The sequence below is a fragment of the Lepeophtheirus salmonis genome, chromosome 1, assembly GCF_016086655.4.
Source record: "Lepeophtheirus salmonis chromosome 1, UVic_Lsal_1.4, whole genome shotgun sequence".
Classification (NCBI taxonomy): domain Eukaryota; kingdom Metazoa; phylum Arthropoda; class Copepoda; order Siphonostomatoida; family Caligidae; genus Lepeophtheirus; species Lepeophtheirus salmonis.
The window spans coordinates 35,821,528-35,849,509 of record NC_052131.2 but is presented as its reverse complement, the minus strand read 5'-3'; the positions used below and the strand labels follow the sequence as shown (position 1 = coordinate 35,849,509).

At 31.6% G+C, this 27,982-nt stretch overlaps 1 protein-coding gene, 1 long non-coding RNA gene and 2 other non-coding genes across 5 annotated transcripts; 3 read left to right on the top strand and 1 right to left on the bottom strand.

The window, feature by feature from the left end:
- The first annotated feature begins 887 nt into the window (after nt 1-887).
- Nucleotides 888-3,912, top strand: LOC121126031 (uncharacterized). Of its 2 annotated transcripts, XR_011782149.1 has the most exons (8): nt 888-1,079; nt 1,251-1,344; nt 1,525-1,798; nt 1,978-2,181; nt 2,362-2,408; nt 2,625-2,680; nt 2,904-3,060; nt 3,128-3,912. It is a non-coding gene; the product is annotated as an uncharacterized lncRNA (long non-coding RNA). The 2 variants fall into 2 exon arrangements; XR_011782148.1 differs by lacking the exon at nt 3,128-3,912 and having other exon boundaries at nt 2,904-3,110.
- On the top strand, nt 1,608-1,694 carry LOC121132125 (small nucleolar RNA snR60/Z15/Z230/Z193/J17). The gene has a single exon (XR_005869233.1). It is a non-coding gene; the product is annotated as a small nucleolar RNA snR60/Z15/Z230/Z193/J17 (small nucleolar RNA).
- LOC121132126 (small nucleolar RNA snR61/Z1/Z11) lies at nt 2,213-2,293 on the top strand. Its single transcript, XR_005869234.1, has one exon. It is a non-coding gene; the product is annotated as a small nucleolar RNA snR61/Z1/Z11 (small nucleolar RNA).
- Nucleotides 3,818-27,305, bottom strand: LOC121125920 (uncharacterized). The gene is made up of 3 exons (XM_040721184.2): nt 27,161-27,305; nt 15,526-16,087; nt 3,818-6,482 (listed from the first exon to the last, which is right to left on the bottom strand). The coding sequence occupies exons 2-3, from the start codon at nt 16,064-16,066 to the stop codon at nt 4,237-4,239; spliced, it is 2,787 nt and encodes a 928-aa protein (XP_040577118.1). The 5' UTR covers nt 16,067-16,087; nt 27,161-27,305; the 3' UTR covers nt 3,818-4,236.
- Between the last annotated feature and the right edge of the window lie 677 nt (nt 27,306-27,982).

Genomic DNA, 27,982 nt, shown 5'->3' with positions numbered 1-27,982 from the left:
ATTGGAGCTAGCTAGAGTATTAGTTGATATCATATTTAGAATTTATTGCTAGAATAAATTGAAGGGACGAATTTAATTGTCGTCATTGTAGATTTCAATGCTCATTTTTTAAAACTATACGAATAAAATATCGATGTTCATCATTTTTCATAGAAAAATTTATCCGCTCATATGACTTTTCTATAATTTCTCATATAAGTTGAAGGCGCTCTCCATCAGAGATAGGATTAAGTTAATAAAATGCCAAATTGAGAAGCTTCTACTGTATGAGTCCAGCAAAAATTAGGACTCATCTTATGTAAAAATAATTCACAAAATATACAGTCTTTTAATTTACAAATAATATTAACCTCTATAGCTCAACTATTCAATACTCTATTACTATTTAATTTGTCAGATTATAGTTTTACTAAATAAAATCTTTAATTGAGGACCTTGATAGGTTTTTGCCCTAATAAGCTTAATATTTGGCAAAGAAAACTCACCGTTACTTCTCCAATTTGTGTTCATGGACTTTTCAAAAATATACATGTTGCTCATGAAAAATTCCAAATCTAGAAGAATCACATCTCCCCCTCACAAATAGTGGTAACAAATTTCGGTTTGTGCAAATTTACAGGGACATAAGGTTCATCGATTATTTTGGATGTCAAGCTTTGGACCTCTTATTTACACATTTTTATTTAAAAATAATACCCACACCGAATTATTACAATTTCCGCTATTTTATGAGCCAGTTATAAACTCCTTATGATCTTCCACTAAATAATTTTAATTTTAAATTGTGCTCATAGTCCTGCTCAAACTACTGCTGAAGTTCAATTTTATATATACTCGACCCTTGTGTTAAATTTAACCCGGCAAATTTCTATTTATTTATGTAGTCACCACGTGATAACTCAATTTGTAGCAACATTTTTATGTAGCAGTGAAAGGTTTCGCTACATAAGATGACGTCACTTCCTCGGAAGATTTCTTATAAAGCTCGCGTTGATAAATAGTTCAGTTCCTTCGCTTCCCCGATTAGTACAACATGTGCTAACGAAGAAATGGAATCTCTAATTTCGGCGATACGCAAGGTGAGGTTACATTATTATATCCAAGTAGATATTGTGTGATGAATTGAATATTTGAGACTAGAGTCTCTGATTATGGCTGATGATTCATATTCACTACTGATCCCTTTCTTCTACTGCGCAATTATCGTTTTTGTCGTACCCTATTTATTTAACTTTTGTCTTTAATCTCAGGTATTGCGGAAATGAAGCTTCCAATCGATTGGAAATTTGTCTGGTCAAATTCAGGATCGAAGATCCGAGTCGTATCCTCACAGATGTTCTAGATGTAAGTCGATTTTGTAGAAATTTAATTTCGATTTCTAAGGATGATTTTTCGTAAATCCAACTCTGAAATGTGTTGATGTTATAACTGAAATCGAGCTTTTTGACACTGATTCCTGTTTAATTGTACTGTATGACTCTCGTTGTGTAGCGCCATTAACTAATGTTTGTCTCTTTTTTCCAGGTATGACTGTTTTTTTAGACGGTTAAAGAGAACTGACTTAACTTAACACGGTACGTATCTTATTTGACTTACTTCGAAGGTTTATTACGGTGATGAGTGCATAGTTCATCTGATAACTTTGACGACGAAGCAATCCAATTATAGTCTTTCGCTCCTATCTGAGCCGATTATATATAATAATGGCTTTATGTTACATAAATTTATCTAATTAAGCTGCCTTCTTTATGTAGGTATCTCCAAATGAATGCCGTCACCATGAGCCTTAAATTAAATGGTAATAAATTATCTTATATGAATCTAAAGTACATTTAAGTGATGACAAAAATGGAATTACCATTTGAATTTTTTTTATGAAAACAAACCCAGGCTGCTTATGACTGAATTTCGCAACTTTTTTATATTTTTTAATAGTTTCATCCTACATATATTTAAGTGTTTACTTTTATTTTGTAGGGTTGGTGCGTTTGTTTCTCTTCCTAGTAAGCTAGATACTCAATTTGGTTACTTCAATTGTTCATGTTGCGTAGGAGTGTGCTACGCCGGTGATTCTACTGATAGTCTGTTGGAGGCCCGATTTCGTTTAATCAGTTTCTTTTAGAGTTATAACCGCTGCGTCATTATATAGAAACTTATAGAGGTGTGGAAAAGCTTGTTAAGGTGAGATTTTATCGCCCTATATATTAAATTTTTAGAATGATGATACCAAAAATTAACCAGTTCTGCTTCTGATAGTTTTATGAAGAATGTTAATCCCACAGCGAACTGATAGGTTTTTTTATCATTTAACTTTGATTTGTTTATATTTATGGGGTTAATAGTTTCTCTATCTATTTCCAGATATAATCATGTATGCGCATCTTATAATATAAGAAGGCTTATTAAAGGTGAGTTTCCTAATTTAGTGTTGAGCCCTACGACCTTAGAGTCTTGTGTCAACTTGTGGCATTTTGTACTTGATACGCGTAGGAACATTAAACTAAGGTTGGCTACCCCGTGCTTCAGTTAATTTATTTGACTGGGGCTCCGCTGTTCCTTACAACGAGTTAATGGATCTGTTTTTTTAAAGATATGCTAATGTATTCTTTTTGTTTCTATATTAGACTGTCTTCAACCCTCTCTTGTATATGAAAATTGGACGTCCTAAAGAGAACTCTCTGTAAGTACTACTTTTATGAACGCAATTAAGTAAATCGCATACTTTGCCAATTTGATTTTCTATATATCCTGATTTTCAAATTCTTTCCTGTATTGCGAAGATTAAAGTGTAGAAGGGTAATTAGTCGCTAATTCAACTATGTATTATCGATCAGTCCCCTTTTCACAATTTTATTACCAAAGATTCTTATCTTATAACCTCTAATTTTTTTTTTTTATTTTAGAGTCCTGGATATTAGCTATGTCTCATAATAATTGGGTTGAAAAATTGGAACCATTCACTTTACATCTTGGGAGTACTTTCAAATTCAGTTGGTACAGATCCAATCACGTTGCTTAATAACAATGATCGTTAATTTGAATTTAATTGAGGAATATTATGTAAATACTATAATTTATGTTTTTTCCAATAAATAAGATTAAATTATATCAACTTACTTGTATTTAGTGTATTGTTCTTAAATAAAATACGTGGTATCTCTTTGTGGTTCAATGTATTTGGATTTTTTATCAAATAAATAGTAAATTGACTAAAACTGATGATGATCCAAACCTGAGCCATCTAATCTTGATTGTATGTTAGTAGTCTAGAATACTACGGACTGGGCTTACTATCAATTTATCCTATGATAATGAAAGTAACGATATTACGACAGTGAACTGCTGTCTGTTATTATATTATTTCAATTTTCCAAAAGTCTACCATCACTTACGACCATGCCGGTTCTAACGATACCCACAGTTACAACTCGTAGTTTATTTATCCAGGAACAGAACTTCTATAAATTGTTGCTATTTAATTTAAAAGAAATAACAATATTGTTCTTTAGGTAACTAAGAAAATGTATTTAAAAAAAATTTAAATAGAAAAATAAATCCAAGTTGGAAAAATTATGACAATGTCTGATAAAATTTTACTTAACCGGATGTTGGCTAAGCACCATTGGCCCCCCCCCTATTTTTGAAAAATTTTAATGATAAAAAGCTGCGAGATTATGGTATCCTCAATTGACATCATTTTTTAAAACTCGCCCGTGAATGAGTACCGGTGTCCATAATATAAACCAATTGTGATAATTACATGACCCTTGTTTTTCATTCGTTTTATTATCTTGCCCTCATAATAAATTATATTGAGTGGTTATCCATGACGATTTTTTTCTCAATTGATAATTACATATTTAATTAAATGTCTTACATAATATATAATCATTAATAAATCAATTAAATTATTTCATGGTATAAATTGTCATTTATAATTTGACACCACGTCCTAACCTTATTGTATTTAAAAAAAAAAGAATTGTTCATAGTTAAACAGAAGCTGATTAGAATTCAACCAATCAACGTTAAGAACGATGATAAGAGGGGAAGAATCGACAGTTCTAAAAAAAATACCCAAATTTTTATTCAAGTAGCGGTAACGCCGTGAATAATGACAAACTGACGTAACAGTCATGATGTTAATAATAAGATGATAAATATGGGTCAATTTTCTCAATTTGAAATAAGAAGTAAATGTAAGGTTGATTCAAAACCATGTGATTGTATTTTTTTTTAAAGTTCACTTGTCTTCAGAGAATATTTTCGAGGAACTGTACTAGGAGGAGGTAAAGACGCAATAGTATCATGACTCCGTCCTCTAACAATTTGTCCTCTCTTCAATGGATTTCGACGCTGACTTGATCTTGATCGTATGGAGCCGCCTGAAAATATATCGAGTTTTCTTTTAGGTGTGCTGCTACTATTTTCTCTCTGCGTAAGTATGGAATGAACAGGAAAGGGATAAATTGGATTTTGATTATCAAGTGATGATGATAAAGTAAGAATATCATCGATATGACTTTTTGTTGATCCTTTCCTGATGGAGTCCATGGATTTGAATACATTGTGGGTGTTGGAAGACTTGTCCGCAGTTGAGACCTTTTTGTCTTTGGTAGAGGGTTTCGGCAGTTGCAGCATGGTTTGACTGTCTATAGAAGCCCAACGTTGAAAGGCTTTAGAGGTGGTTGGTCGACAATCAATCGAGGGCAATGAGTGTTTACGGTGAAATACGGGTGAGTTTGATTTAGAAGAGGGGGCTTCGTGAACAGATCGCGATCTCAAATGTGTTTTCTTAAACTTTTCGTTTTGTTTGGACGATTCTTTGTGATCATCGAAAACGATGGAGTACATTTTGTCATGGTTCAGTGGCGATTCGGATTCTTTGGAATGCTTTCTTTGGTATAATCTATGTACAGGCTTACCCTCTTCATAAGGAGATATGGAGAATGATATTTTGCGTTGAATCTGTGGAGATGTTTTAGTGTCCTTTTTAATACTCAAATTGGAATGTCGGGGTAAAGAATGGGATCTTTGATTTTTGATGAACCTTATGTGGTCAGGACTTACATATTCAGAACTCTTGTCCTTATCTTTAGAAATATTTGGTTTTCCACTGGATGATTGTGTTCTTTGATGTCTATTTCGTCGGCTTTCAAGAAGAGGCTTACTTGAAAAAATATTTGTTTTCGATGTGGTTTGCTTGTCTTTCTCTGACAACGAATTCCTTTGCAAATCCTTTTCCTCGACCGTGATTTCTTCGATGATTTCATCCCTATTTATCGTGGAACATTCTCTCGCGGGTGAAATATATCCATTTGATACATTCCTTTCTCGTTCATTACTCTGAGTCTCTGACAGCTTTCTCGTTTTCCCTATAACTTTTGAGGAGCTCTGTCCTGGATGTATGATCATTTCCTCATAATCCATCGTCAAGTACTCAGATGCAATATCCGATTTTGACTTTTTTAAATTGATATTTGAGGGCAAAGAAAGTCTTTTTCTACGAAGGGTTTTATTTGGTGGGAATGGGATCTCCTCATCAGCACATGATGTACTCTTGTCCTGATAGCGTGGAAGTGCAAAATCACTCAAAAATCGTTTCTTTGGAACATTATGATGATAATGATTTGTAGGAGATTGCAAGAGATTGTCATGAGAAAAATTAACCTTTTTAGAAATTGAATTAATTTCCTCTTTCGAATGGAGAGAAATACGAGCCGGTTTAGGAACAGAGCCTTCTCTCACGACAACACGATTGATTGGTGGATGTCCTGTATTAGTATATTTGTCCTCATAGAGAAAGTCAAAGCATTTTAGGCCTTCTTGGGTTTGAGGTTCAACGTGATATTCAAATCTAGATGGATTTTTTTCAATTGGCAACATTCTCACAGGGAAAACATTTTTATCTGATTTTCTAAGTACGTCTGAATTCCTTCTGGACATCATAACAGAATCAAGAACGCTCATTAACATTTCTTCTCTCTCGATTGCTTCCCAATCCGTGAGCTGTTTGAGTCTAAACTGGTTATGAAAGGAATCACCCTGTATTGGCTCTTCATCATATTCAACAAAATTTCTTCTCCAAAAGCAAGGACAACATCCCACGGATTTCTTTCGACAAGGAATGGAAGGATCTTCTTGATTCGGAAATGAACTTGAAATAATAGAGTTCTTGTATGAATTACCCCGTTGGACATAGGAAGGGTATTGAGAAGAATCATCAATTACTTCGCTCATGGTGATTATTTCGTCTTCGTCACTTTGAGTCTTTGAATAACGAATGATACAAGTTGTAAAAAGAACGAGAAATAGTTGAATGAGGGCAGAGAGGAGTGTTAAAAAGGACAGAGCAGATATGATGGGCAGAATTTCAAGATGTAGGACTCTTTGAAGAACCGTTAAGCAACCTTCAACGTAGATAAGGGAGTCAATGGGAAGATTTTGATCATTGGTTGTTGCAAGCACGTCACCTCCACAACCTACATAAGTAATAAAGAAAAAAAAAAGAAGATTTAAATAATATTTTCGAATAAAAGTGAGTTTCCTCATCCATCAGAGGTATGTGTCGGGAATGAACAACGTATTTTTAAGTACTCTACAAATTATAACCTTCGAACCTCACCTAATTCTCCTAATCAGAAAGAAGAGATTTTGTGATTTAAAATGTTAGAGGTCATTCATAAAGTACGTAACGGAAAAATAACCAATTTTGACATATCCCTCGCCGCATACACTGCCACACTAGTGCCGATACCCCTCCCGTTACATAACGTTAAACAAGATACTCCCTAGTGATTGAATATTTTATTTTTTAATCGTCCGTTTTAATTGGTCCGTTGGAGTGGCATAGATTAGGTAACAGAATGGTAGAAAAGTCCGGGGCTTAACAAAGGAAACACTTTTATTTCGCTCCAAATTTGCCTTTAAATTATTATTTTTTAGTTATTTTTTATTTGCTTTATAGAGTAGAGTTCCCATAATACTTTTTAAGCCATTTCTTAGCTTGAACATCGATTTTTTTTCCATCAAGAAGTAGTATAAAATTAAAACACGATTTTTTTAATCCATTGTTTTGGAAATAACAAAAATAGCCTCACACTTAGTACAATAACTCCCAAACTAAAGAACAAATTGTTATGAAATTTTAACAGCTGTATTTTAAAGGTTGGTACGAACTGAGAATGAGGTGAAATAAACAATTAGCGCCATCTATGCGTGAAGCCTGGAGCTTTCAGCCAATGTTTTATAAGTGAAGTTGACATACTTGAAACGAAAAAACTACCATTAAAAATTAGAAAAGGAAAAACAATTTTTGCGCGTGCTCTTTCTTGTTTTTTGTTCATTATTTAATAGGTCGTCGTAGTGTTAACTTCTCCATCTTGTACAGAGATCCCAACTTGTACACAACATATATATTTTATTACGTACTTTTTTAAAATAAAACAAAGATACGTGGGGATTCAACTTTCAAAGAATGATGTTAACAGCAAGACGATCAATCTAAGAAGGATCGAAAATAAAAAAGAGCATATTCACAAACCGATTTTCCTTTTCTAATCCTTAACTGTACTTTTTCTCTATAAAAATCCCACCCATAAGTTTAAATAAACAACACAGTACTACAATTACTCCATCAGACCAAGGAATTGTCTTTGAATTCAATATAAATAATGTATATTTTCTTTTTTAGGAGCAAACGTGAATGAAACCTACGCAGATTGAGTTTAAGATAATAATTATAAAATAGGGTGGTGTCCACTGAGCTACGTTACTCCAAGAAACTCTTTTACTATTTCCACAATTGATAAATAAACAATTTAAAAGAGTACAAAGAATTTAACAAAAACTTTATACTTTTTAATATACCGTTGTTACTCTCTATGACATCAAAATATGTCTGTCTTGCTCAGTAGACGACACGATACATCAAATTAAAAATTCTAGCAAGTCTTATTACATGATGATCTTACCTTTTATTTCTATTAACCCTGATAGAAATTTATATAAATGAGCCAAAATTCGAGCAATTTTTTCGCTCTTCCAAAAGGATGTGCGCGCTCCCGCTTGTTATTTTAAAAAAATGACCGCGCTTCTGCTCAATTATTTTGAGCGTCGTTTTGCTTAAAACCAAAGCAAAAGAAAAAGCTCTTGGATCGAGTGTCAACACAACTGAGTATGTACTTTTTGAATGACACCTTATTTCCTCTCCAACAAACAAGAAACGTTTTAAATCACATAAACTTTTCATTTTGAGAAGGATAATTATTTAGGTTACAAGATTACCAAATTTTGTACATTGGTCCTTTCCAAAAAAAACATACACGTCCAATAGATGTGGATGCTCACCTTGATAGTCGATGAAATATAAACCTTGTTTTGGCCATGGATTTAAATGTTTGCTTTTACCTCAATAAATATCAATATAACTAACATATATTTTTAAAACTTTGACTTTTGAGGCAAACAAATTGCTTTTAGATTATTTTTAGGTCATCTACAGTGCCAAGTTCCTATATTCAGAGGCGTCCTCAGGATTAGATTTTGAGGGGTGCTTGGTTTTTGGAATTAAAAAAAAAGAAAATCCAAATATAAAATATAATAAAATTATTTATATTACAAAAAATCAAATTAAATTTCAAATATTAAATTTTTTAGTAATAAGGTAAAATTCCTTAATTTGGGCGGGGCTACAGCCCGCACGTCATACTTTCTCTTCAATCTCGAAATTGGAGGCCGTATAAGAAAATAAAGAAAATAAAATTATTGTTAGTACCGTAGGACTGAAAGACGTAGTCCTTAGGATTGTGAAATTGTAAAAAAAGTTCGTACTGATAAAAATAGAAGACTGAAGAGGAAGAAAAAAAACTGATTAGGAAATCAGTTTATTGATTCAACGCTACTTCTGTGTTATTTCCATGTCATGAAGAAGACCTTTTAGTTCCTAGTGTGAAATGAAGTAAACAAATAAACATCATCTCACTGGTTTGAGGTAAATTAATTTTACTTTTGGGGAAAGGCTAAAAAACAAAAAAGAAACCCGACTCCTGTACTAAAGTATACCTGGAGGCGACAAATAATTATGTTATCTTGATTCAAGGTAGATACAAGAATATGTTGTAGTGCTCCTCCAGCCTCATCCCAAGTCCACTGATCACTCTGAGCCTCTGACATAGTCCAAAGGAGACAAACTCACAACCTCCAATGTGCTTATTGTGCGAATATCTCGGAAAGTCAAGATTCGAGGCCCTTCTACTTTATTAATATATTTTGTGTAGCTTCCAAACACCCGGTGAAGTTATTTTCTTAATATAAAAGCTTGCAATAATTGAATTTCAACTTTCCACTCAAAATAATTTCAAGATAGAAAAGGAATGTAGTACGTGCGGACAAACTTATACAATGTACCCTATAATTGAAGGTGTACGTTTTCAGTTTCTAAAAAAATTCTTGGATACTTTTGTATCTTTTTTGAGTTGCACAAAATGCAACAAATTATCATTAAAAGTCATACAAGTTTTTTTTTTTTTTTTTTTTTTTTTTTTTTTTTTTTTAAATAAAAAAATTACCGTCAAAAAGTCAATATTTTCAAAAATATTTAATGATTCAGTATTTGTAAAAATGTTTTTTATGAATGATTAAATAATCAAAGTTTGTAGAAATACACCATGGCCAAAAAATGGTGTAAAAGTAATTATTTAATCTATGGCTGTAATTTAAGAGACTCTAAGAAAAAAGGCGAAAAAACAGTTGACATAATATTAAAATAAAAATAAACTTCTTGGCATAACCAAAGAAATCAGTGATTCTTAACCATGTTATTATAAAATGACGTCACTAGGTCAGAAGTTGGGAATCTGGTTTTATATTTCATTTCGTGCTCAATATAAAAAATATATATATTAAACAAATTTTTTTCCGTATAAATAAATTTAACTATAATAAGACCTAAAATTTAGAATATATTTGGATATCCCCAAATTTTTATCCCAGTGATGTCATTATATTTATTAAATTATTGTTTTATTTTCTACTGCTCGGACCTTATTAAATAGACCATGAAAAAAAAGGTACTTGAATTAATTTCACTAATTCACACAACCTTGACTAAAACAAAAGAATTACGAGGATTAAGGATGATAAATTTATAAAGGGTGCGTAGAAAAAAACCTTGATTTTTCTACACAAAGTTCCTATGTCTAATAATGATGTGAGACAAAAGATGAATTTATCGCAGTTAACAATTCCAAAAAAATCAAGATGATAATTTTCCATCTTGTCGCCTATTTCCTCAGAGCAGTGGTTTCCAACCAGGTCTTCTTAGCGCATTGTCAAGGGCTCTATTAGAAAATTACAAAAATAACAAATAAAACGATTCGTTAATATAGGACTCTACTGGGATGAAAAGGTTGGGAATCACTGCCTTTGAGTCTCTTTACTAGTGGTAATAATAGCCAGTGGAGGAACCTGACACTGTATCTTGTAACACTTCTTTATCAACTGCGTTTATCGGAATGAATAAATATTTAATAAAGGATTGCATAATTATCATAATATCCTTCCTATTGTCTCATTACGTAATGGTTTCCACATCTAGAAAATGCTATGTCTCATAAATATATCATCTACTGTGATCTAGGGAGTGGCAGATATTTATAACCACTTTTTAAAATTAAAATTAAATGCATATGTATAAAAATTTATAGAAAACCATTAGTACTACTGCATTTCTTGGGTCCTCAGCTTTTGAAAGATGTATCACATGTTTCAATTGGAGTAAAGATGTCGGTGCAAACATAACAAAGATAAATAATAGTTGATTTGATCGTAGGGCAATGGTCAAATAGAAGGATTAACAACATCGTAAAAGTAAATATCCAGCTGAACAAAAACACATGAAAGGTGGGGAAGAGGATGAAGAGGTTGTCAGACATTCAACTTCGTACATATGTCTATGAGTAGAAAGGGAAGGCACATAGAAGTTTCAAGAACACTAAATTCCCAAATGCTGAAGGAGTCTGGTTAGGGGTTATAGGTACGGGTCTCGAAGCAAACGTTGACAAAAAAATCTTATGGAAAAGCGAGGCACACGATGCAAGTTAATCAATTTTAAAGATATGGACAAAACCCAGTTTAAAGTCATTGTTTTTGGAGTTGTTACTTTAAGCTGAAAAAGGATGTCCTTTATTTGGCCGTTACGCTACCATCAAATCAACTCTCCGTTGATTTTGTTGTGTTTGACTCGACATCATTACTAGAATTGGAACATGTAACACGTGAAACTTGATAGACTAAGAAACTCTGTGGTATCAAAGGCTGATATAAATTTGCACATGCAGGAATTTAATTTCGTGGGCCGAGAGCCAAATTGTCATAACTAAAATATTTACTTTATAGAATTATTTCTGTATGAATCCTCTTTTTATTATGAATAATGGAGTTTTCCAATTTTTACAATAAAATGGATCTAAAAAATTCATTTCAACAGTCTGAATTTCTCTGTTTTAAAATATTACACTACTACAATGACATTATACTTACTTACCCCCCCCCTTAATGACCACGTGGTTTTGTGAATGTCTTTTAAGGTTTTGAAGAATAAAAATCGTTTTATATGCATAATAAAGCATAATATACATTAAATAAATATAAGGTTTAGGTATATGTTAACATATATATATATATATATTTTTTTTTTTTTTAGGGGGGCTTGATTTTTGTGTATTTTTGTAAAAAATACACAAAAAATTATTTTTTTTAGAACCAAAAATTCAAAAATTAATTTTTTGGGCGAAAAATAGTTCAAAACTAAACTTCATATACTTTTTGGAAAATAATTTAAAAATCCATACCTATTCACAAAAAATTTCAAAACTCAAAAAAAAATTTCAAAACTCAAAAAAAAATTTCAAAAATCAAAAAAAAATTTCAATTATTCCTTTACTCTTTTTTTAGGGTAGCTACAGTCCCTCCAGTCCAATTAAAGATTGCTGTTTAAAATTAAATATTACACTTCTAGGAAAACAGATTATAGGCAATAATATTAATATTTGTATTTTTGGAGTTACTGCAATTTGGCCCTTTGATTTAAACTTAAAAAAGCAACAATAAATATGTACCACGCTATATACTTATATTGAAGCCTGACCGGGGGGGGGAATGAAGCAGAAAATGCTTTAATTCATAACCGTTAATTGTTAGCCACAATCCTTTATTAAATGTCTATGTTATGTTTAATTTTGCATACTTCCCATTAATATAAATAATTTGATAGCACAATTTGATACCTTTCAAACCCTACCTAATTACAAAAAAAATATCCTTTTAATAAATCATATTTAAAAATGTCTAATTCCGTTACGTTCACTACTCACATAATACATGTTAACAAATATCTAACGGTTATATTCCTTGAATATATATTATTTATTAAGGCGTCCCAATGGATATAGAATAATTTTTATTCTTCAAAAGCTAAAATGACATTCACAAACCACGTGTCACTTATGGGAGGGACGTAAATCCTCAAATCCATAGTGATAAAAGCTTTGACTTGACATCGTCGTGGTTGAACAAAAACACATTTCCGAACGGACACCAAAAAAAAATAATATATATATTAGATGATGATTCAAGCTGCAATACCTCGAGAATGGTCTGAAAAGTTTCCGATCTCAACATGAAGACGGCAGTACTTATAAATAAAAGCTAGTCACATTTATCTAGCATCTGTTGACAGTTACTCACGAAAGTTTCAGCCATTTTGGACGGGTAGTTCTTATGTAACACTCTTTAGAGTGAGTTGATGTGAGTGTCTTTGTGTATCAAGCTGTCAATAAATATTTGTTTTTGAGAATGTACCTTTAAATAGATTCAAACAATAGCAGATAAATAAAGGCTTCCTGTGCTAAAATTTGACAACTATAAGTCAATCCAACTCGGAGTAATTCATCCAAAAACAAATAGTGTCTTGTGAACTAGTATTTTGCTTAGAAAAAAACGGAGTACTATTTGGACAGGCCACAATGATGGGAGCATCCCTCGGAGAAGTTTGTAAAGTTAGAAGGAGACTATGTTGAAAAATAAAAATTCAGAAAAAATGTTTATCTTTTTTATGTCTGAAACTTTTCAGATCAGCCTCGTATGTAGTTATCTACTAGACTACTACAATGACATAATAAAAAGGAGAATCAAAAAGTAAGAGACTACCTCGGTATAGAGAAATGTCGAACAGGATTTGACGATGTACATAGGAGCTACAAGACATTCGATCAAAACGATTGATTCATTAACACTGTTCATTGAATCTCAATCATTTCTATTCTTTAAACCTTCTTCTCTTTCCAATTTATTAATGGGGCAGTTCTCATGATTTGTGTTAGAAAGGTTCTATTAGCTGTATGACCCAAATTTTAAAGGATTTTCATAATGAAATGAATCAACACTTAATCATTGCTTAATTAAACACTTTATCTTTTAAAATTGGAGTAACATGATTGGGAATCATCATTATATAGTGTTGTAGCCTAATACTCATCAATTGTATATACTATTTTTTTCGGTAAAGTTTCTGTTCGACAAAGTGTTTGTCCCGGTTAACAACATAGAGGGCGCTTCAAATATTTTTAGGGTCTTCCCCGTATTTAACAACTGATTATATTTTTCTTTATGGAACTCTTCAGTTTTTATGGAAGAATAGGATGATTCACATACAAGATTTTGAGTGATTGACCGATAAATAACTATATTTTCTCCACTGTTTTGGTCAAGTAACTTCCGACTCAAAAATATTTCTTGCTGTTAGTTAGTGTCCGCACACTATATATTTTATCTCAAGTGTTAGATCCGTTTGGACTGGATGAACCGGCCCAACTATCCATCAGTCAAGTCGATGGACCACGGTCTGAGCCGATAAAAACTAGAAAAATAAAACATGTGACGGTACACACCTTTTTTAAAATAATATAAATGAATTATGATAATTCCATTTCCAAACAGGACATTCGTATATCTCCGCAGGCCGGTTCTATAATTTTAAAAACGTATTTTTTTATGGGTAGGGTTTATTATTGGTTCTTTTTTTTTTGACCAACTGAGGGAGTCGATCACGTGTTCGACTCAGACTAATAATGATCCGACCCAACACTATTTATCTCTAAAACCACGTTTATCCTGATTAAGCTGGAGGGGGGTAATTTACTTCAAACCACGTAGATCTGAATAATATTCCAAAATTGCATAAATGACGTCATAGGGAAAAGGGGGCAAAAACTTTGAGAAAATAGAAAAAAGATCGACCCTTTCAAAAAAATTAGTTCATTTTAGAAAAATCAATAAATGTTTATTTCCTACAAAAAAGTCCTTAAATGAAATTATTTCTCAAAGGCCACAAGAAGACCATTAAAAAAGTTCAATTTTAATGTAAATAATTATTTCAAAATATCAAAGTCAATCATCTTTTTTGTCCAAAATTATTTGGAAAAAAAAATCTCGTGGTTCATAAATGACTCTCTAGAACAAGGGTAACTGATGTCACCCTGAGCATAAACTTTAACTATGGATTGAGTGTAGAGTAAATCGTTACATTTCATACTTAAATGCAAATTACAGAAATAGTACTAATCAAAAGACGTGTAATTTAATCTTTTCCTACTGGCTTTGAACAGTTTTTTAAATTGGAGACAATGAAAAAAGTATAATACATTCAAAATCATCTATTTATAATATTATTTGGGGAGGCATGAAAAGTTGAAACTCTTCAAGGTTGGTTCAATTACTCTGAGATGATTCGAATTAGACATACCAAATTTGTATAGAGCATATTGATATCTATTTACTAAAAAACTATTTAATTGGGATTTAAGTACAAGACATCTTTTTTAACAAATAATGTCTTGTTTTTTTTTTTACAAAATAATGTTTATTTTTTATAATGACCTCTTTTTGGAAAAGGTCACGCCTTATTTGAGGCCCTTTTCCTATACTGTGTTTAATAATATTTTTATCTAATCATATCAAATCATTTTTAAAGAAAAAGGACTATTCAAAAGGAATTTCAAAATTTGTTTCCCAATTATTTTAAGTCACTACGTAAGTGATTCAAAACTTCCCACTAACATCACATTTCCCCTTACTCTAATACTCCATGGGGGTGCCCCCCCTTTGGCACTGACCCTGTCGGCACTCGTTACAAGAATTACAACCATAAAAATTATTTTGGGGCCTGAATTTTTTTCTTCTAATTTTGAAGTTAACATTTTTGGGCCATTTAAAGGAAAAATTGCAAAATATTTTTTTCTATTGCCCCATTAAATTTTTTTAGAGCAGGGTGAACATTTTTGGATAAAAAACACAAAAAAATACCCCAGCCCTTGCCGAGGCCCCTGTGTTATTATTATTCTAGAGGGGAAAAATGTATATTTCTTTATCTGAGATCAAATAGCAAATAAATAGGGGATCGACACTTTTATTTTTTAATTACTTTTATTTTGTGGGACACCCTGATATATCTGTATCACTACATACCTGAATACTCTTCAATACAGCAGGAGTCCGGAACAGAGCCATACCGCACTCTATTCCAATCCGTATTCCCATTCCCTGTAGTGTAAGCCCCACAACACTCATATCTGCGATGCAGTCCGTCCCAACGTGATGCAACTCCTTCATCCAAATCATAGGACTCTAGTTCTCGAGCAGCGTTCACGCTCGAAAATAGATCTTCCGCCACTCCCTTCTTGAGGAAATAATAAATCCCCGAGGACACGAGTTCTGCACTGGATATAAGACCCAGAGCCACAATATATGCAACCCAGTGTTTTCTAGGAAAGTAACAAAATATTCCAAGGGTTCCGTGAATCATTAAGAAAAGTCCTGTAGATCCAATGAGGAGGGGGACAAATATAAAACACTTGGATGCAAATTCGAGGAGATAGAGTTGGTAATGTCCAAATAGAACGGATGTTCCGATCATACGCACAAATCCGATGATGATGAGGAATGCGTTGCAGGTTTGAAGGATCGTCAAGGGACCTTTTCTCCGGGAACAGAGGTTGTTGGTGCTCATCTTGGAGGAAGGGATCCACACCTATGTGTAGAAAGGTACAAATGTATTCATAGTTATATGTTTACACGCTTCTCTATTTTTAAGGGAACTGATAAAGAAACGGCTAAAATAACAATAAAATATCCCTATTACTAAATAATAATACCCTTGTTCGTGTAAAGTACGTAATATACCGTTTCGTTCAATTGAATTTTCTTACACGAAATGTGTGACTGTTATTTTTTTTATTATTTCATTTTATTGCCAAATTACAATTTGTTGTCTTTGTATTGATAGGAGTACTTAAATAATTATGTAGACTTTATGGAAGAATGGGGAATATTTGCCCTAATTTCTCGACACAATCATAACTCATAATTAGGGATGTGAATATTGACTAAATTGCGGTGACCGCAATTTAAAAAAAATTATATGTTTGTAGAGCTCTTATTAATTAATTATTCATCTATATTTTGATAATTATAACGTATCAGCGAGCAAAGAACACTATAGTTTATAGTCAGTTATGCTAAATAGGAGTATTTTGGGCATGTTAAAAAAAAAAAAAAGAAACCGACAATCAACATTGTAACCCTGACAATTTGAATATTTTTTTGGGGAAGAGAAGTAAAGCTGTCCTGACGGTTCATTAGATCAGCTACAAGCAGTTGTGACAATGGAGGAGAAGGAAATAAACAATTGACATTGCCAAGAATTACTCCGATGTCGATCCTCCATTCTACTCTGAATTCAACAAGGACTTACAATTATAACTCCGTCTTTTATGAACAAATGTTTCATCCTGTTTCGTATATAATTGAATGTAGTAGAAATGGAAGTGGAACTCATCAGGTATTGAATAATAAGGACAACAGCTGAGGAAAATAAAAATTTACTCTTCAGTTTGCTAACTCCAAAAAAACTGGCGAGCTGCGAAATATACCGGATTTTCATCGTTATAATCAGTAGATATGCCCAGTGATGTAAAAATATGTACCGTCGGTTTTATAATAAATAAATAACAGCAAAATTAACATGGTTACCCTGGCAATTTGAAAAATGTTTGGGATGAGAGCAGATTAGCTGATATAATGTTTTTGTTAGGACAGCTGCAAGCACCCCGGAGAGGAAGAAAATAAATTCAAATTCCAGGGCGTAAATAGCAAGGAGATATAAGCTGGAATTACTTCGATGTCGACCCTCAATTTTACTCCGAGTCCAACAAGGAATTAGACCTATAATTCCCGAGCAAACCCTCATTGTTATTCTCCGTCTTTTTGGGCACATACACATTACTTTTTACTTAGTTGCTCTGTCTTTAAGAAATAAGTAATAATAACAACAGCTTTGGAAAATAAAAAAATCATGTTTAGATTACCAAGTCAAAAAAGCCACTCCCATTTTCTAGGATATGCTTTATATAGCTCTCGATATGTCCATGTTAAAGTTACATGCCTTTTGATCACATTCGCTCAGTTGTGGTTTTTACACTCATCACAATTTAGGCCCTATTATCATGAGCATACATTAAATAAAAAGTATAGGTTCATATTAATGCTCTAATTAATTATTGCTTCCTATTATTGGTTTTAAAATTTTTATGAAAAAAATTATTAAAGCTCAAAGCTATTCACAAAAAATTTATTTTTTTGGAAAAAAAATAAAAATCCATAGCTATTCACAGAAAGTTACATTTTTTAGAATTAAATTTCAAGTATACTTTATTTTTTTGGAAAATATTTCAAAAATAAAATTTTGAGTATTTAACTTTTTGAATTTCTTTTAAAATGTTACATTTTTTTGAAAAATAATTTTCTAAAATTCCTAAAACTATAATATTGATCGAAATTGTAGTTTATATCAATATCCCATGATATTTTAAGCAACTCTTCCATTTTGGGATAATATTTGAAATCTCCAAAAATTGTTGTTGAATCGAAACTGATGGGCTCAGTGAATATTTGCATATAAAAATCAAAATCCAACTAAATTGGTTATTTAAACTGATAAATTTGATTTCAAAAATAACGTATCAACTTCAAGCTGTCTTTGTTCAAGATTATATAGTAACTACAACAAATATTATGGCTTTATAATTGTACAAAGTTAATACGAATTTACCATCAGGAATTTCACGTCAAAAATGATAAATTACATTTTATTTTCTAAAGTTTTGTATTGGGGAGGGTAAAAATTATGTGAAAAAAGAACCACGCGGTTTATGAATTGCTTCCAAATATTTTTTTTTTTGTCTCCTATTGGTTTTTCCATGTTTTGAACGTTGATTGGTTAAACTCCAACACTGTGAACAATTCCCAACATTTATTGAATAATAATTCAATTGATGAGAAGAATTGGCTAATTAATAACCAATTTTTGGAGTAAAGTTTGCGAGTACCTTGCAAATAAGATAACAACGTGCTCTTGAACTAAAAACTACTAAAAAACATATTATGTATATGCATAAATTGTATAAATAAGTATGTAATGCATTCATTATAGTTGTGAATGTACAATAAACTTGTAGTAGGCTAATAATAAAGCCATAATTAATTAGTCTAATAATTACATGGTTATATGTAAAGGACTTAAATATATAATTAATGAAATAGATTTGATAAATTAAGTATCAGAAGTTATAACCTTGTAATCCATCAAAGATCATTTTGATATGATATCACATTTAAACCCTTCATTCATGGAGTTATTTTAGTACTATCTAGGTATATAAATTGTATACGGAATGCAAAGCACTTGGTTTTTATGTTTTAATTTGAATAATGATATACATACACTAAAGAACTAAAAAACAAAAATCAAGACAAATAGAAAATCTCAATTTATTTATTTTCTTCATAAATACAGCCCAATATTTCATAGTCATATTAGAGTCAATTCCTGGCTTTCTTCTCAATTTTGTGGGAATAGTTAAGATACCCAAGAATATTAACCATACTCGTAGTTTAGAGCCTTATTTGATTTAAGAGAATTGTATTGGCTTGATATGGCCCCTTTCAAATACATAAAATATGTGAATTTCTCATTGCTTTATTGTCACAATCAATTTTGGCTATTTTAAGTGCAATTTACGGGGTCTCTATAGGGTTATAAAGAAACATTTATTCATAAAAATTGACGATAACTAATAGATGAATACAGAGTAATCCTCATTCAATATTGAGAAAAATCATTCTATTTTGCTTTTGTATTAATAGGCCACATATATCCTAGGGCTGAGTTCTTAGCCGAGTTTGAAATTTATTATAGGATGGGCTGAATTGTACATACAATCCCGCAAACTCCACCTATGGCTGAGATGATTGTGAAAAATGAGGAATTGCTTTCATTGATTCATTTTCTACTGTAGTAGGTTTTAATTAATTCAAATTCCAAAATCCAGTCACGATATTCTTTTATCTAGTAATACCCAAGGTTAATAGAAATACAAGGTTATACCATAACGCGTGAACGACTGATGTTTGACTTCCACCACAGTTTTAATATTGATGTCATATTAGATGAGTGGTTGCGCGTTTGTTCAAAACGCGCGTGTTTTCTTCCCCAGCAGTCGGTACTATATATTGAAAATTATAGCAATAGTGACGCCATAAACTGTGAGTAGTTGTGTGCTTTGTCAAAATCTTGCCCAGCAGTTGGTACAATTCAGTTCAGTCTCGATCTGGCCCTGTTCCATCCTGCATATCATTCCTAAAACTCATAAAGTTCGGTCCTTGAGAACATCAATCAACTTTAAAATTCTTTTTTTAATCAGTTCTAGTTTTTATATTCCGAATCACCGGTCCCAAGGACTGGTATAACCGAATAAATAAAGACTCACATAACACTATTAATACCTCATATTCAAGTTTTATATTGCCTGATAAACACGCTGTATAATGATACGGCATTGTTGGAACTTTCGCATAAAAACAATAGATTTATAGGGGTCGTGACATCGAATCGTCTTAGGTCTAATATGTACAATATATATATTCATAACTTTGAAGTTGGAGGCCTGAATCTATCATGTGTGTACACGTATACGTGTATAGCCAATTTATTTATAAGAACTGAACATATTATAATCTTCAAAACTCAACAATTTTCCCTCCCGAAATGAAGAGACTTTAGTTATTTAAAATGTGTCTTATTTCAGGGATAGAAAATAACATAATAAATAAATTTTGGAAGTACAACCTATGGTCGCGACACCAGTACCGCGGGGTTGTTAATTGTTTTCGACATGAATGCGAATATTATATAAGACACGCTGAAAAATATATTTAGACAGTTAGATAAATTAATACTATGACACTAAATGTAACTGTTCCATAAGTCACTCGACACAACGTTTGAGTGAGTAGTAAACATGTTTGGTCTCTAATTTGTTTTGGTTGCGGCACCGCTGTTGCTGTATAAATTGTACAGTAGTGACATATTAGCCAATTTTCAGCTATATTTAGCTAAATTCGCCAGTATGTTGCTGATTTTTTTCACTTATTCACTAGATTTTTGTTAAGAATAGTAAGAATATCGTGTCAATGGTGTTCAAGGATGGTGGGCGGAAGCCAAAGAGGTTTGAAGAGAGGTCATTTTGGACTCAAAAGCTTCAACAATTCCGTATAGAGAGTTATAGGAGTCTTCTTAATGACCTAAAACATCATGGTGAGAGATGTTTGTATTCTCCGATAAAGAATTTACGAAATGTATATTTACTTCACGAATCATAATTCATAATCGTAATATATAATGTAGTTTGTTGTACGAAGAAATGAATATGTAGATTCTTTAAGATTTGAGGTCGTTTCTTAATTGTATGTTCTGAAATGGGTCACTATATTTGAAAGTTTGGGAACCAGTGGTATAGAGCAATGATTAACATGCGATACCTTTTTTTAATTTTATATTCAAGTTTAATTTAATCATTTTTTTTTTTTCAATAGGAAACATTTAACTTTTTGAAAATAAATTCAAATCCTCGTTTTTTCGTCAAATAAATTGCAGATATACTACTTATTATAATAAAGCGTGGAACCGCGGCCACGTGCCCCCAATACATCCTTTAATCCATCCTAATTATTTGTACTCGGTGCAGTAACTACGGGTAGACAATATGGGGACATGTCCCCCCCCCATCCCCCCCCAACGAAGCTTGTGACCTTCCAAATAAAATATAAACATAACCATCATTGAGCTTAACAATAGTTTATTATAAATGTTCCCTCCTACAGGCCTGTAACTACTGAGGAGTAGAACAATAACATAAATGGCAAAAAATGTCCTTTAAAATACTTTCAAATTATGGACTTTTATGTAAAAAGTTGTTGACAATATAAGTCCGAATTGAGTGTTCTGGCCGATGGGAGCGGCTCATAGTGGATGATTCCTGTCTAATCCCACTAAAACCTAACATGTTGATACTTGTATATTGTATAAGTTCCCACTAAAAAATGAGATGAAACATTTTAAATGAAGGTTTTTCGTGCACATGGGATTTAATATTACTTAGATGGTCGATAAATTAAATGTGATATTTTCGATATTTTTTGATGAAACTACTATTTGAAAAGTATTTTGTGTCTTTTTGTAAAGTTCAAATACTCACAGTTATATTACTCATAAATAAATAATGACCAATTAATTATAATTGGTCAAATCAAATGATAGCCTCACTTATTTCTTGGTGATTAGAATGACCAATGCTGTAATTAAATAATGCATTTTAAGACTAAGATATATCAACTTGTACAATTTCCTTATACGTGTTACAACTTGTACACAAGTTTTTTCAGGTGTAATAAAAATAAATCCATTATGTTTAATGATTTTTTTTTGATTTTTTTAACATTGTTTCTCCGTGGTAATCAAAAAAGTGCTTACATGATGGTTGGACTCGACGATTTTATTACATTATTTTGTCCACATTTTCGAAAATCGGCCTTGCATCTTTGACATCAAAATTACGGAAACGGAATTCACGAGACTAAAATTGATAATAATTGGCTGTTAAAGTTTTAGGACCAACAACATTATTCCCATTTTCAGCCACCTAGCACGTGTTTCCACCTTTAATCGAAGAAAAACTGTATAAGATTTCGTACTTTCTCTTTGCTGGTGTCCATCTTTGACACGCACTCAAACAATACCGAGTCAATCAATCACAAACCTGTCAAAAAAAAATCTTATCTTTCTAACACCATCAAGTGTAAACCGATTACAATTATACAACAAGAGATTCACATAAATAAAGCCTTATATTGAAATAATAATTGATTTCTTTTTAGTGACCCTATTATACTGGGTGCAACCGACATTTAACAACCAATAAATAAAAAAATAGATTTTCTCCTAAACTAATCAACCCATTTTAATACATAACAATACTCAATGAAAGCTAAATAAATAAAAAAATCTTTTTAATATGATCTTATTTAGTGTCATAACGGCCTCTACTCGACCTCTGAAACTGGACCAGGCATTGATGACAGTCTTTTTTGCAGATTTTTGGAATTCCTGCCAGATCCTAGACATCAGCTCGGTGTTTTGTGTTGTAGGACAATTTGTTGGTGTGTCATTCAACTGGGCCCCACACAAATAAAGTCCATGGGATTGAAGTCCACTGAGTTTGGTTGCCAAAAACTATGACCAAGAAAAAAAAAAAAAAAAAAATTGACAACCAAGTCAACATTTTCTTTGCAGTGTGGCTTCATTGGTGATTCATAATCAGCTCCAGACTCTTCCAGTTCCTTCCTCACTCTCCAGACAAAGGACCTTACCCTGCAGGGATTGCAACAAGGACACTCTGCCTTTTGTACGATTGTGGAATAAAACCTTTTTTTAAGTGATGTCAAATACTTCTGGCTAGCTGCCAAAACAACAAACGAGGTTCTACCTGCACTTGGGTTCAAATTTCGTTGTTAAACAACGGCTGCTCTCTGTATGAGGTAAAAAATATATTGGGATTTTTTACTTTTCATAATTATAATTAAAGATTGTTTTTATGTTGATGTACCAGGTACTAATATAATAAGTATTATTTATTATAGCAACAAATCTTCAAAATAATAAAAAATCTCCTGTTTTACCTGTTACATTTTATTTCCTAACAAAGGATACCTCTAGCGGAAATCATTCATTTCCATTTCGTCTTAAATTAGCCTGAGCCCTCTAGTACCTATGCACATTACATAATTCAAATATTTATAATATGTAAATACAATTATGATTGTTTCCATGTGTGTGATAAAAGTAAATGAAAAGGAAACGGTCGATTCAGGCACTTTAAAATGTCTCTTAAAAATGGAATCAAATTATCATTCCTAATAAATCATTGGGAATTATATACTATTAAGTATGATTACATAGCTGATAATAAGCATACTCTTGTGGCAATGATATCAACTATCAGAAACCAAACAAATTATGTTAGTATTTCTTATTTTATAAACACCGTTGGATATGATTGTTTTTTAATTGAATACATGGACTGTGTATGAATTAAGAATAGGAAAGATTGTAATGCATTGGTATGCCTCAAAGCACGTGCTTCCTATTTTTTTTTTTACATGCATCCAGTGATGCTGCTAGCCTCTATTTTTGCAGGCACCCTTACCTAGTATAAATATTTAAAATAAACTTATTTTTTTAAAGTAATTATATAATATTGTTATTAATTTTTTGGGGTAATCTCCCTCCCATAAAAAAAAGATGAAAGCTAGCACATATGTATACAGGGGCGTCTACAGTGGGTGAGCTGGAGAGGCTATAGCATCCCCCTTAAAAAAATAAAGGAATTTTTGCTTTTTACTACAATATCGAAGGATATATATGATGAAAAAATTTTTACACGAAAATTGGCGAAAAAATTAATATTTGAATTTTGTTTTTAAAATAAATTTTTTGTGAATAGCTATGGGTTTTTGAAATTATTTTCCATAAAATTTAATACTTTAATTTTGAAGCTTTTTTCGAAAAAATTAAATTTTCAGTAAATTTCCATGAATTTTTGAAATAAAAAAAAAAATCTGAAAACCAAGCCTTTCCCTCAAATTTAATAATGCATTCGCCCCTGATATAGAATATTTTTACGTGACGTCAGTAATGCTGATGTTGACATTTTTTGGGAATCCTAAATACCCCAAGTTTTATAACAATGTAAACCATTTTTTAATTTTATTAAGAAAAATATTGAACTATTAGATGTATAAATTAATGGGAACAATAAATAAAAGGACTTAAACCTAACTGTCTATCAAAATTTTATTCATCATTGCCAAGTTAAATTAAATATCTGACCATGATAGGAATTAAAACTATGGTATTACATCGTTGCTCATTTCCATATTGTAAATAAAGACTAACGATTACAATGTAAAAAATACGATATTTTTCTCTAATTATCCCACTTTTATCTCGTCTATGATCGATAAAATAAATCATAAAAAATGGTACAAATGTAGCCATTTTTTGTACATATTACTTTGATTATATTCAAATATCATTGTTAATAATAGACATCAAGTAGTATTCAATGCAAGTGTTTTGTCTTTTTTATTATTCATAAAGTCATTTTATGGAGTTTAATCAAAATTTATTGAAAAGTATCAAAACTTTGAGGCCCAAAAATGGCGTCTCCTACAATTATGAGGGAATTTATGACGTCAATGCAAATGCTCTATAGTCTATATATACATAAAACTATTCAACTAAATTCATATTTACAAGTGCCCACTACCTTAAAACCCACATTTAATATTTTTATGTAAGCTGTAAAACTAGTAAATGACGATTAAAACCTTCATCCAACATAGGGTTGGCCTTTAGAGCCTTTTGTAAAAAGACTATTTTTTTAAAATTGTGAGTCTTACGACTGGTCTTTATAGTAATATAATACTCCAACATCATAAGCTATCATTTTCTTTTTTTATATATATTATTCAATTCCCGCTAGAAGTGAAAAAAATCGAGATATAGCTAGAACCGTAGGACTGAGCAATGTTCCTTAGAACCGTTGAATGGTAGATAAGATTGAACCGATAAAATAAAGACTGACGGTGTGTGTGAAAAAAACTGATAAAGCAAACATTTCTAGCACCAATCCAACATTTATCCTGCTAGAATTACGGAATGTTAACACATATATCTATGTCAAATAACTATATGGCTCAATATGATAAACTGTTCCATTAATTGGTACTTTTGTAGACAAAAAGGGTGTGTCAGTGCTATAGGCTAAAATTTTGTTTATTTTTGCATGAATGAAAGTATGGAAATGGTGAATTATATTAAAAAAAAGGTCTTGAAAATAATCAGTGTATTACAGTGGAACTAGGACCTATCGAATGTAGACTAAATGGAATATTGTTGTAGCGTAAATAGTCATTGTTCTTTAAACAACAACAACTCTTCCTTATAGCTAGGGTTGGTTGCAACCTTTGAAAAGTTGAGTATTATTTATTGATAATGACAAGTAGCTCATATAATGAAGCAGATAGCAATTGTGGGCATCCTCACTCACCTCAACATAATTCACAATCCCACTTATGGCACATAATTACTTTTATTATATCTTATAGCCTTTCCATCTTAAAAGAAACAGAAAACATTGTACAAAATCACTTGGTAGTTAGCCAATTTTAAACGATTAAGAAATTATTGTGTAATAATTGTTGGGAATTGTTCATAGCTTAGCAAGAGCTAATTCAAAATTCAAAGAATCTACCTTCAGAACACTCATATTAAAGGTAAAAGAAAGGCATGGAATAATCGACAGCTCACATCAAAATACAGTGACCATTTTTATGTTCCTGTTTATATCTAATCTCGGTATAAATAAACAAATAAATACTAAATGACATAAAAGGTTGTGCGGGATCTAGAAGTTCGAACCAGACGAAGGAAGGGCCCCATCAAGTCCAGGAGGCACCAATGTATTTATGCTATTATTACAGCCCTCAATATTCTGGAGGGAAGATTTAAAAATACACGATCGTTAAGTAGAAGAATAATTTAGAATGTACAAAAAAATTTCTCGGTAACTTCAGTAAACTAATCAGGGGCGTCCACAGGATTATATTATGGGAGGGCTTGGTAATTTGGAAAATTTTCTAAAATTAATTTATAAAAAAAAAAAAATTCAAAAATGCACATCTATCCACACAAAAATTTTTTTTTTTTTTATAAACTTTAAAATGTTAAATTTTTTGGAAAAAAAAATTCAAAATATTTAGCTATTCTCAAGAAATTAAATTTTTGGGGAAAAAAAAAATCAAAAATCTACAGCTGTTTAAAAAAAATTACATTTTTAGAAAAAAAACTTCAAAAATTCATAGCTTTTCACAGAAAATTTAATTTTTTGATAAAAACTTTCAGGTATAAAATTTTTTAGTCAAAATCAAAAATTTCTATTTCAGTTAGATACACCTAGTTACCTTATTTGTATTACACAACCTTTCCTAATAAAAGAAACAGAAAAAAGAGCCATCGAAAATCAGTTCGTAGTTAGGCAACAATGGAATTATTATTCAATAATCGTTGTTGATAATTGTTTACAAAAGCCAAACAAGAGCTAACATTAAGCGGCAGGTAGTCATAACTTAGCATTAAGAAAAATGGTGACATAAGGGAAATTATACTCTGCTAAGGTTTCATAATGAATACCAATTTGCAGTAAAATCCCTTACGTATGTATATTAGAGTGGATCGAAAACCAAAATTTTAGGCATCGTAGCTGACAGCATTTTGTTATTGGATGCATTGTTACCTTTATCGTATCACTAAACTTTTTATTCGAAAATAAACAGTAGTAGGTAATTAGACAATTCATTCAAACTATGGGCTTATTATTCAATAATTGTTTTGATTTGATCACAATTTTACAAGATTTAATTCGAATTCAACCAATCAACGTGTAGTTCTACAATGATTAGGAGAAGAGAAGCAGAAATATCAGCAGCTGACAATAAAATACAAAGTTAATGAGCTAGCGATAGCTATGTACAAACGTTTTTTTTTGGGCGAGTAGAATACCCTAATGCTTCCCTTGTAGTTACAGCACTGGTTCGAACTAATTGTGAATTAATTTATAATGATTAGCTTTGCAATGTACTCACATACCTTTGGTTTTGCGTCGTGAGTAGAGAACAAAAAGGTTTGCACTATTTTGGATATGAAAACAAATCACATAAAACAATATGTCACGTCATAATGACTGAGATGGGCAGTTCCTGCATGTTGATCAAGGCAGGAGCAACAACTGAAATCAAAAATATGATAAATAACTTTTTCATATGTCGAAAATAATAAAAAAAAGAACAAGAATATAATCATAATGAGACACACACAGTCATCATATCAAACTTCCCTCACATTTGGTTTCGCTACACTGATTTTGTTAATCTATAACTACATACACAAAAACCTTTTTGAACCCTCCTTCGTTTTTCTCTTATATGTAAATTAGGGTGGTTTGTTAGTCAACTTATTTCGAATTTCAATAGCAGTTAGGTAAGGCAAAAATTATAATCAAGACTAATAGTTTTTATTTACTTCAGCTTTTCAGAAAAGATAAAATAACGTCCTGAAATTTGGATGATCTACATATAACTCCCATTTTTTTACTTATTCAGAAAGGAAAGATCAAAATATACCACCAAGTCTACTCTAACAACCACCTGTTGTAAGCGTGTCACTCCACTAAGCGGTCATATCCAGTCACAAATTTTGAGTATTTTGAAGAGAGGTATAAAGTTAGGGACAGAAGTTATGGTTCTACTTTTTTGGAGGTGTGTAATTTAATTGTGAATCGAATAAATTGTGGTCATTTTAGGAATAACCATCACTTTGAACTGCTGCAAGATATCGGACTTTGTGGATACATTTTTGTTTATAGGTGTTTATTGTTTGGTAAAAATGATTTTATTAGGGTAGTTAATATAA